The sequence below is a fragment of the Triticum aestivum genome, chromosome 2A, assembly GCF_018294505.1.
Source record: "Triticum aestivum cultivar Chinese Spring chromosome 2A, IWGSC CS RefSeq v2.1, whole genome shotgun sequence".
Taxonomy (NCBI): domain Eukaryota; kingdom Viridiplantae; phylum Streptophyta; class Magnoliopsida; order Poales; family Poaceae; genus Triticum; species Triticum aestivum.
The window spans coordinates 654735479-654747240 of record NC_057797.1 but is presented as its reverse complement, the minus strand read 5'-3'; the positions used below and the strand labels follow the sequence as shown (position 1 = coordinate 654747240).

The following is an 11762-nucleotide window of genomic DNA, read 5'->3' as shown; positions in this document are numbered from 1 at the left end:
TGGTCATTCCTTCAACTAGCCCTGAGAATGAAAGGATTCTCCGATAAATGGCGCAAGTGGATCAAAATTTTTGTCACTGGAGGTAAGATCAATGATGATGTAGGTCATTACATTCAGACAAAAAAAGGACTACGCCAAGGTGACCCCGTGTCTTCAATGTTATTTAGTATTATTGTGGACATGTTGGCTATTCTGATTGATCGTGCCAAGTAGGATGGTCAGATTGTAGAGTAGTGCCACACCTTGTGGATTGTGGCCTCTCTATTTTTTAATATGCCGATGATACAATTCTAAAGTGAACTATACTGCTTTGCAGAAGCTAGTGAGGTGGCTACCGATTAAGCTGACCTGTTTGGGTGTGCGCAAGGCCAATTCCCAATTAAATATTTGGGAATACCGATTCATTATCAGCGTCTCACAAATACGGAATGGAAACATATAGAGGAGCGCTTAGAGAAACGATTGAGCTGATGAAAAGACAAGTTGCTCTCTGTTGGAGGATGACTAGTCTTGATCAATTTTGTCCTCACAAATATGGTTCTCTATGTGCTTTCTTTTTTCCAAATCCCAAAAGGGGTCTTGCAAAGATTGGATTATTTTAGATCTAGATTGTTTTGGCAAGGAGATAGTGAAAAGAAAAGGTACAGGCAGGTCAAATGGAGCGTGGTTTGTAGGCCAAAAGACCAAGGTGGCCTTGGCATTCATGACCTACAGGTTAACAATGATGCATTACTTGGTAAATGGTTGTTCAAACTATTTACTGAGGATAGTGTTTGCCAAACCCCCCTACGCAATAAGTATCTAGACCAAAAGGTTGTGTCTCAGGTCTATTGGAAACTTGGTGAATCACACTATGGGCTGGTCTAATGGTGGTAAAGAAGCATCTTTTCCATTTTGGATCATTTGCGATAAATGATGGGACGGAGATTCGTTTCTGGGAGGACAACTGGCCAGGTAATGCCAGCCTCCGAGAATAATATCCTGTTTTGTACTGCATCGTTCGCAGTAAGAATGATACTCTTGCACATGTCCCCATTTCATCCCCGCCGAATATTTCTTTCAAGTGGGATTTGATCGGCCCCCGTCTTATCTCATGGCAAAATCTTTTGTCCAGATTGGATTCGACTAACCTGACACAAGGACGGGATGTGTCCCGCTGGAACCTCACTACATTTGGGTCCTGCATAGTCGATTCTATGTATCATGCGCTCACGCATTCGGAGGTTCTAGTGGATAATAACAAGAAAATTTGGAAGTCGAAGATTCGAGTAAAAGTTAAAATCTTCATGTGGTATCTTCGGAGGGGAGTTGTCCTAACTAAAGACATCCTTGCTCGTCGCAATTGGCAAGGAAGTAAGAAGTGTAGTTTTTGTACTCACGATGAGACAATCAAACACCTTTTTTCTAGTGCAATCTTGCGCGTTCTATATGGCCAATCATCAAAATAACGTCCAATTTATATCCGCCCATAAGTGTTGCCAATATTTTTGGTCATTGGTTGGACGGGATTTCAAATAGCTTCAAAACGTTATTGAGGGTGAGAGTGTATGCCTTATTGTGGTCGTTTTGGCTATGTAGAAATAATTTTGTTTTCAATAACATAAACTCTTCTGCTTTGTAGGTTATTTTTCGATGTATGCACTCACTTCGTATGTGGTCTACGCTACAATGAACATGATACCAACCGCTGTTCAAGGCGGTGTGTACGCGGTTGGAGCGGGTGGCCAAGGAGGTTTTTACCTAACATGGGTGGCAGCATTATCTCCGAATCGGCCCACCACCTTTGTCGACATAGGCAGAGTGTTGGTCCTATATGACTCTATTCTTACCGATATGTCGGTTTCTCGTTTATTTTTATTTTTTGTCATACTTTTGGTGTTTGGATGTGTGCATCTTCATTATAAAAGGCCGGGTGTTACTCATCATGTTTTATATCCGCTTCATGCTATATTTTGAGTTAATAAAAGCGCCCTTTATCGAAAAAAACTAGCACGCTCTGGCTCCCAAACCGGCCTTAAATGCCCGGGTGGCCCGCCCGATCACCGACTAGTCATAAATAGTGACCCAACCGGACGTCTTAAACGGGTCTTAAACGCCTGGGCTGACCAGCACCTCTAATATCTAGTCCAAATATGGGGCGGATTTGAAGCGGCTCGGGTGTGCCCGCCACATCAGCCCGACCCAACCCAACCCCATAAACATCCCCATCCATCAAACCCTAGACATCGGTCAATCCGAACTCCACTTCACTCCCCTCTTCGCCCACTCCACTTCCGATCCCCTCCCATCCGATCCGATGGCCGGCGACGGAAGCAACGATGGCTCCGGTTCATAAACCATTAGCTCGACCATCGACATGGAGGAGATGGCCCTCCGCATTGCATTAGGCGGTCACTGCTTGAACAAGGTGCCTACACGGAGGAGGGGCACAGCCGCGCCGATGATCGGAAGGGGAAGGGGAAGGAGCCAACGAGGACATGGTGATTTCCTCCGCCCTTCCCCGTTCTATTTGTATTTTAACTATGTTTTAAGTTATTTGTAGTATGGATTTACCGATAAACTATGTTCCTTTTGTCCGGTGACACAATGTTGATCCGATGGACCGGGATATGAACCTGTTTTATGTAGCATTTTTTTAAAAATTGTTTGACCTAGCGTTTAGATTGTATGGTTTTGAGGGTTCGAATATGAGGACAATGCCCGCGACATTTGAGGCTTGGATTTGCTATCTTCGTGTGTACGTAGATGCTCTAAGGCCAACTCCACCGCGCGACCCTAAACGGACGTCCGCTTTGCCCGGATTTGGTCCGTTTGTGTAGGGAAATGGGGTCGTGTACGGGCCTGTCCTGGGATGCGGTGGCCGTGCGCCCAGCGCACGGTCGCATCCTTTGGCCGCATCCTGTCCGCCACGGCAAAAAATGCCCATATATTCATATCAAAACAAGTTTGCACGTCCAAATAAAAATAGTTTTACAACCCAATCGAAATTGTCTCTAATAAAATAGTTTTACAACCAAATCAAAATTGTCTTGAATGAACATAATGAACTAATACATCTATTGGTTGCTAATGTGACTCCACAAGTGCTCAACCAATTCATTTTGAAGATCCAAATGAGTGTGCCAATCACGTAGCTCACGATGGAATTGGACAAACTGTTCAAACGTGGGCGGTTCTTAGTGCAGGGGCTCAACATTTTCACCTTGATAATCAAATACTTGGTCGAAGATCATGTCATCACGCTCGTCCTCGAGGATCATGTTGTGCATGATCACACAAACAATCATCACCTCCCAAAGATTCCCTTCATCCCATGACAGTGCAGGGTTTCGAATGATAACCCATCAGGGTCGAAGCAAACCAAAAGCACATTCCACATCCTTTCTAGCACTCTCTTACATTTGGGCAAATCTCTTTCTCTTCTCATCTTGGGGGTTCGAGATTGTCTTCACAAAAGTTGACCACTGAGAATATATACCATCATCTAGATAGTATCCCTTGTTGTACTAGAGCCGTTGATCTCAAAGTTGACAGGTGGGGAGTGGCCTCCTGCAAGCCTTGCGAAGACTGGAGAATGCTGCAGCACGTTGATACCATTGAGAGAACCTGACATGCCGAAGAAAGAATGCCATATCCAAAGATCCTGCGAAGCCACATCTTCTAATGTGACAGTGCACGCTTTGACATGCCCCTTGTACTGGCCATGCTAAGCAAATGGACAGTTATTCCACTCCCAGTGCATATAATCTATGCTGCCAAGCATGCCTGGAAAGCCTCTAGATGCGTTGGTCGCAAACAATCTCTCTGTATCAGCGGCAGTTGGCTGCCTCAAGTACTCAGGGCCAAACACTGCCACCACGGCCTGGTAGAACTTCTACATTGACATCAGACATGTGATCTCACTCATACGCACATACTCATCCACCAGATCGCCTGGAATTCCACATGCAAGCCTGTGGATGGCCGCGGGTGCATTTCTGGTAAGAGGAGAATCCAAACTTGACAAGGGCATCCGTCTTGCACTCGAAGTATGGGTCATGAGCAACCACTCCCTCTCGAATACGATTGAACAGATGCCTTGCCATACGAAAATGACAACGGAATTTATCTGACTTGAAGAGCGGGGTGTTCGCAAAGTAATCGGCATAGAGCAGGGCATGACTTCTCTTCCTGTTGCAGTTCAGGTTGGGAGCACTACCAGGGAGTGACCCCCTATACCGAGGAAGCTGCCGCTCAATGTGATCGCGAACGACCAGTGCAGCCACCACAAGATCTTCATCATCCGACGATGAATCGTCCAATGAATAAATGAAGTGGTGGAAGAAAAATTCATCTCCACTGTCCATACCTTTGTGGGCAGTGTCGAACACCTTGCGGTCGTGATGGTAAAGAGGCCGCGATGATCACCTCGATGCAGCAGGGGTGGTTGGCGGCCGGCTACTGGCCGCTCTGGAGCACTTGTCGCAAGCTGCTGTGGCCGCCGTGGTACGTCGTCGGCGGTCGTATCCCCTCTGCCACCGGCTATGATGGCGACGACCAAAACTACGGCGAAAGCGCGGGTGTGGTGGCAGCCATGTCGAGACGTGGTTTGGCATGGACGGACGGAGGGGGCGAAGTGGGGAGGCGATCGAAGAATAGTGACGGTGCCGGCGATGGGGTGGGGCGGGAAGAGGGGGTGGAGGCGTTGGAAACAAATGGACTGCTAGTATCCTCGAGAGGTGGGTCATGGGGGGACAAGGGCATCTGGGGAGCCCGTCCGCACGATGTCTGTTTCACCCCAAACTCGACGTAAGTTTGGACCAGAGATAGGTCGAAAACGGACGGAATCCGGATATTTGTCTATTCGGGGCCGCGCGCTGGGCCAGGTTATTCTTCCGTTCTACCACGAATGGACGCACCGGACCGGATGGAGTCGCGTGGTGGGGTTGGCCTAAGGCCAACTCCACCGCACGACCCCAAACGGATGTCCGTTTTATCCGGATTTCGTCCGTTTGGGATGGAGATGGGTGCCAAAACAGACATGAGTGTCCGGTTTAAGTTTGAGGCGTCCACCACGACGCCCAACCCCAAAACGTCCGCTGCGTCCGCATGCGCTGGCCGCGCCAAAAAACCGATGCCGCTCGCCGCGCTCCTTCCTGCGCTCGCCGCCCACGCCCCGCTGTCCGCCCTGCCGCGCCCGTGGTCGCCTCACCCCGCTCGTGGCCGCGCCAAGCCGCGCCCGTTGCCCACCACCGCGCCCGTGGTTGCCTCGCGTCTCCACGCCTGCAGCCGCGCCCCATCGCCCGTCGATGCGCCCAGCGCCCGCACACGTCGTCTCCTGCGCGCCCGCATGGCCGCACCCTCGCCGCCCCGTGCCGCAGCGCAAGCTCGCAGCCGCGCCCCGCCGTGATCGTCCCGCCGCACCAGCTCGCAGCCGCCCCCTGCGCGCGGGCCGCCGACAGCCGCGCCCGCCCGCGCTCGCCCACTCGCCGCGGCGCCCGCCCGCCCGCGCCCTCTCACCGCGGCGCCCGCACTCGCCCGCTCGCCGCTGCGCCCGCCCGCCCGCCCTCCCCGCCTCGCTCGCCGCGCCCTCGCCTTGTCGTGCCCGCCCGCTCGCGCTCGCGCTCGCCTCGCCGCCGCCTGCTCCAAGCCGCGCCCCGCGCCCGCCTCTGCACGCCTCGTCGCCGCCGCGCACGCCTCACCGCGGCCCCGAGCCCCCGAGCACCGCGCGACCCTGCCGGCGCCGCGCCCGCCTCGCCGTGGTCCCGCCTCCCCGGCTGCGAGCCTACGCCGCCTCGCCCACGGCACGGCCTGCCTCCTTGCCTGCGCGCAGCCACGCCCAGGCGGCCATCGAACTGCATGTCGAGCAGGAGGTACAGAGAAAAGGAGGAGAGAGAAAGGGATGGGTGGGTGGATGGGCTCCTTTGGTTTCATTGACAGGCGGGCCAGGGGTCACATGCAAACGGACGAGGCCGGACGAAGACGCAGCCCAAAGTGTCCGCTTTGAACCCAAACCCAGCTCAAATTTACGTTCAGGATGGAGCGAGACGGACAAGAAACAGACGTTTTTTACAGATGGAGTCTGTGCGTTGGACCGTCTCATATGTCCGTTTAATTTCAAGCGGACAGACGCGAATAATTTAAGGTCGCGCGGTGGAGTTGGCCTAACCCGCACCCAGCGGACCGTCGTCTCATGTACTTGTACGTCCACCCGCTGGCCCCACCCGCCGTCGCCGCGTCGGAGAGCCGAACGACGTGAAAGCGCAGCGCGGTAGAAACGGGGTTTCACCGGCAGCCGCAGTGACAGCCTGTCCGACTGACGCGCTCGTAAAAGCGCGCTTAACGTTAACTAAGCACCTCACAAAGCGCGCTGCTCCATGCTTTCCCCCTCTCTCCCGCACAGCTTTAACGCCAGTGGCCAGACGATAGAGAAACGATAATACTAGATTCACGGGCAATCAGCGACGGACTTTCACGGACACAGGTGCGTTCCCTTCTTTAATTGGCCCCCCCTGATTTTCAGTGGTGGGGCCCGCCTCACTTAATTAAACCTCAACCAATCAAATCGTAACCACCCCGTAAGAGCCCGTGTGTCTAGCATTACTCATAGAGAAAAGGCGGGGAGACGAAAACAAAAATAAAAAACACACGCGCGCGTACCACCCCTCGTAAATAAAACGGCCTCGAAACCCACCCAAACCCGTCCAAAACCCCGCTCCTTTTCTTCCCCCCTCCCTTCCCCTGCCTACGCAAACGCTCGCTCTCCCCTCCCTCCATCTCCATCTCTCTCCGCCTCCTCTCATGAAAGCCTAAATGCCAAAGCCGTCGAGCTCACAATGACGATGCCGCGAGACAAAGCGGCCCGCTGCCGAACCTCCTCCCCCGTGGCCAGCGCGATGCCGCTGCTCTTCCTGCTCGTCATGGTCGCCGCGGCGGCGGCGGCCACGCCGTCGCCGCCGGTGCCGCGCACGGCGGAGGTGCAGGCGGAGGTCGACGCGCTGCTCGCGTTCCGCGCGGCGCTGCGCGACCCCTACGCGGCCATGGCTGGCTGGGACGCCGCCTCGCCCTCCGCGCCCTGCTCCTGGCGCGGCGTGGCCTGCGCGCCGGGCGGCACCGGCCGCGTCGTCGAGCTGCAGCTCCCGCGCCTCCGCCTCGCCGGCCCGCTCTCCCCCGCACTCGCCTCGCTCCGCCACCTCCAGAAGCTCAGCCTCCGCTCCAACGCGCTCTCCGGGGCCATCCCGCCGGCGCTCGCCCGCCTCGCCTCGCTCCGCGCCGTCTTCCTCCAGGACAACGCGCTCTCGGGCCCCATCCCGCCGTCATTCCTCGCCAACCTCACCGCCCTCGAGGCCTTCGACGTCTCCGCCAACCTCCTCTCCGGCCCCGTCCCGGCCGCGCTCCCGCCCGGCCTCAAGTACCTCGACCTCTCCTCCAACGCCTTCTCCGGCACCATCCCGGCCGGCGCCGGCGCCTCGGCCACCAGGCTCCAGCACTTCAACCTCTCCTTCAACCGCCTCCGGGGCACCGTGCCGGCGTCGCTCGGGGCCTTGCAGGACCTGCATTACCTCTGGCTGGACGGCAACCTTCTCGAGGGGACCATCCCGTCGGCGCTCGCCAACTGCTCCGCGCTGCTCCACCTCAGCCTCCAGGGGAACGCGCTCCGCGGCATTCTGCCGGCCGCGGTCGCGTCCATACCGTCGCTGCAGATACTCTCGGTGTCGCGCAACCTGCTCTCCGGCGCCATCCCGGCCGCGGCTTTCGGCGGCGAGAGGAACTCCTCGCTGCGCATCCTGCAGCTGGGGGACAACCAGTTCTCCATGGTGGATGTGCCCGGTGGGCTCGGCAAGGGTCTCCAGGTCGTGGACCTGGGGGGCAACAAACTGGGCGGCCCGTTCCCCACATGGCTCGTCGAGGCCCAGGGGTTGACGGTGCTCAACCTTTCTGGCAATGCATTCACCGGCGACTTGCCGGCGGCGGTCGGGCAACTTACTTCGCTGCAAGAGCTGCGCCTTGGAGGCAATGCTCTCACTGGCACAGTGCCTCCGGAGATTGGCAGATGCGGTGCTCTCCAGGTGCTTGTTCTTGAGGAGAACAGCTTCTCCGGCGAGGTTCCTGCAGCCCTTGGCGGCCTCAGGCGGCTCAGAGAGGTCTATCTTGGTGGAAATTCTTTCTCAGGCCAGATTCCGGCTGCTTTGGGGAACCTCTCCTGGCTGGAAACACTGTCAGTACCGAAGAACCGGCTCACCGGTGGCTTGCCAAATGAGCTCTTCTTGCTGGGCAACCTGACATTCCTGGACCTCTCTGATAACAAGCTCGCCGGTGAGATTCCTCCTGCAATCGGCAGCCTGCCTGCTCTCCAGAGTTTGAACTTGAGCGGCAATGCCTTCTCAGGCCGCATTCCGTCGACCATTGGCAGCCTGCTGAACCTCCGAGTTCTTGATCTCTCTGGTCAGAAGAACCTCTCGGGCAATCTCCCCACAGAGCTTTTCGGTTTGCCACAGCTGCAGCATGTGTCGCTCGCCGACAACTCGTTCTCCGGCGATGTCCCAGAAGGGTTCAGCAGTCTGTGGAGTCTGCGGCACCTTAACATCTCAGTCAATTCTTTCTCGGGGTCAATCCCGGCCACCTATGGGTACATGGCATCCCTCCAGGTGCTCTCGGCCTCCCACAACCGCATCTCCGGCGAGGTGCTAGCAGAGCTCGCCAACTGTTCCAACCTCACCGTGCTTGACCTCAGTGACAACCATCTGACTGGCCCAATACCGAGTGACCTCTCGAGGCTTGACGAACTGGAAGAGCTCGACCTCAGCCACAATCAGCTGTCCAGCATGATACCACCAGAGATCTCCAACAGTTCCTCACTTGCCACTCTCAAGCTTGATGACAACCATCTCGTCGGTGAGATACCGGCCTCTCTTGCCAACCTCTCGAAGCTGCAGACGCTTGACCTGTCATCCAACAACATCACAGGCAGCATCCCTGTTTCATTGGCTCAGATTCCAAGCCTTGTGTCATTCAATGTGTCACACAATGACCTTGCCGGAGAGATACCGCCGGTGCTCGGCTCCCGCTTTGGCACACCCTCGGCATTTGCTGCCAACCGAGACTTGTGTGGTCCGCCATTGCAGAGCGAATGCGGTGAGTACCGGCGGCGCCGGAAGCGACAGAGACTGCAGCGCCTGGCTCTGCTGGTTGGCGCCGTGGCTGCTGCATCACTGCTCCTCCTGTTGCTGTGCTGCTGCTGTGCGTTCAGCTTGCTGCGGTGGAGGCGCCGGTTTGTTGAGCGGCGTGATGGCGTCAAGAAGAGGCGGCGCAGCCCTGGACGGGGCAGTGGGTCGAGCGGCACAAGCACGGAGAGCCAGACGAAGCTGGTCATGTTCAATTCCAGGATCACCTATGCCGACACGGTGGAGGCGACGCGGCAGTTTGACGAGGAGAATGTGCTTAGCCGTGGCCGCCATGGACTCATGTTCAAGGCCTGTTACAGTGAAGGAACCGTGCTGGCCATCTTACGGCTCCCTTCAACCTCAGCCGATGGCGCCGTGGTGGTGGAGGAGGGCTCGTTCAGGAAAGAGGCCGAGTCTCTAGGCAGGGTGAAGCACAGAAACCTCACCGTCCTCCGTGGCTACTACGCCGGGCCGCCGCCGGATGTCCGTCTGCTGGTGTACGACTACATGCCGAATGGCAACCTCGCCACATTGCTCCAGGAAGCGTCTCACCAAGACGGCCACATCCTCAACTGGCCGATGAGGCACCTCATCGCCCTCGGCGTCTCCCGCGGCCTCGCGTTCCTCCACCAGTCCGGCGTCATCCACGGAGATGTCAAGCCACAGAACATACTCTTCGACGCCGACTTTGAGCCACACCTGTCTGATTTTGGGCTGGAGCCAATGGTGGTGACCGCGGGCGCCGCCGCGGCCGCCGCCGCTGCATCGACATCGGCCACGACACCGGTTGGATCACTCGGCTATGTCGCCCCAGACGCGGCGACCGCCGGACAGGCTACAAGGGAGGGCGATGTCTACAGCTTCGGCATCGTGTTGCTGGAGCTGCTCACCGGCCGGCGCCCCGGCATGTTCGCCGGCGAGGACGAGGACATCGTGAAGTGGGTGAAGCGGCAGCTGCAGTGCGGGGCGGTGGCGGAGCTGCTGGAGCCGGGCCTGCTGGAGCTGGACCCGGAGTCGTCGGAGTGGGAGGAGTTCCTGCTGGGGATCAAGGTGGGTCTGCTGTGCACCGCCTCCGACCCGCTGGACCGGCCGGCGATGGGCGACGTGGTGTTCATGCTCGAGGGCTGCCGCGTCGGCCCGGACATCCCCTCCTCCGCCGACCCGACCACCCAGCCGTCCCCGGCGTAGTACTCTCCGGCGTCCCTCAGCCGGCATTCGTCATGTCAGATTCAGTTCAGTAGCTTGTACTCTACCATTTTTTCTGTAATTCTTTTCCTAGTTCAGATTAGCGTTTGGCGCCGCAGCCTCATGTGCCCGCCAAGCAAGTGGGTGGGGGAAGTAGCCGTTGGGGTTTCTGATCTCGTGGTTAGGGGGGAGGTCAGGTGGCCATGTGGGTGGTGCTTGGCATGATGCTCCTCCTGTGCCATGGCATTGTCGCCGAGCTTAGTGGGCGCGCATGTGGCCCGCCGCAGCAACGGCTACTGATGCAGGATACGGGCTGTGTCTCCTCTCTCCTCCTATGTACTCTCTGTGTACTCTGTTAGGAAATTGATTCGTGTGGGGGCCTGCTTGGCTTCTTGGGATCTCTTGTCTTCAATACTCATCATTTTTACAAGTGCATTGCATGGCCGCGGCCAGATCTTTGTAATGTCGTGCTGTGCATTTTGTCTGAATCTTGTTATCCATCTCCATTGATCCAAGAGGATCGGGGAAATGATGCTTCATGACCGTTAGCTTGTTGTTTTCCTCTGCACAGAATGATTAGTGCCGAGATCTTGTATTCTGTTGGAGTATTTTAACTTTGCCCTGGATAATGAGGAGGGGGGCCTGCTTATCCTTCGTCGGGCTGGATGGATACGCTTTCTGTTAGTGCACCTTGTTTTACTATGCCAATTTGGGCGGAGGATAATGATTTGGAGCAGTGGCCTCACTTGGCCTGGACGGCCACCACCTCTGTACGCTTATTTGGCAATTAGCGGGAGATCTTGGTACAACGGCACTCCACCGTCGTACTTTCCTTGAGCATCGAGTAGATCTCATCAGTTGGGCGCACGGTGAGATACGGTCAGATGGCCACTGTTGCTGCACAATCAGGACCTGCATTATACGTATCAGCTATTGAAATCTGGAAACTTGAATGTGCATTTATGTCCACTGCCGAGGACAGCCAGTTTTGCAAGAGTGGATGTGCCATCAAGGTGCTTGAAATGAGCCACAGTAAGTATGAGTAGTAGTACTAGTACCGCTACGTTCAGCATTTCCCGTTTCAGAACAATGTAGTACGTACCTGACTGAATCTACGCGACATCAACTGAATATACAGTAGGACTCATACGCCGTCGTTCATCCATGCCACAGGGGGTCAAAGGAGTCAAGGAGTCAAGGCCAGTAGATCGACCTGCCTGCCTGCGACTCGAGGCAGCACCGACGATTTTTATTACTGCCACCCGTTTTCGTAGTTTGAACCTGAGCAGAGGGGCGTCGACGAGTGAATGCAACAAACCTAGGGCGTCTTGTCAACCAGATGGCACCCTAGCTGCAGCTCGTGCTAGCGTGTAGCTGTTCGGCCGGGATCTTGACCTACGAATTCACGGAAAAACGGTGGCAGTACGTAGCATG

General features: G+C 56.1%; 1 protein-coding gene across 1 annotated transcript; it reads left to right on the top strand.

Moving 5' to 3' along the window:
- Nucleotides 1-6695: 6695 nt before the first annotated feature.
- Nucleotides 6696-10726, top strand: LOC123190005 (probable inactive leucine-rich repeat receptor kinase XIAO). The gene has a single exon (XM_044602546.1). The coding sequence runs from the start codon at nucleotides 6816-6818 to the stop codon at nucleotides 10329-10331; it is 3516 nt and encodes a 1171-aa protein (XP_044458481.1). The 5' UTR covers nucleotides 6696-6815; the 3' UTR covers nucleotides 10332-10726.
- Nucleotides 10727-11762: the final 1036 nt, after the last annotated feature.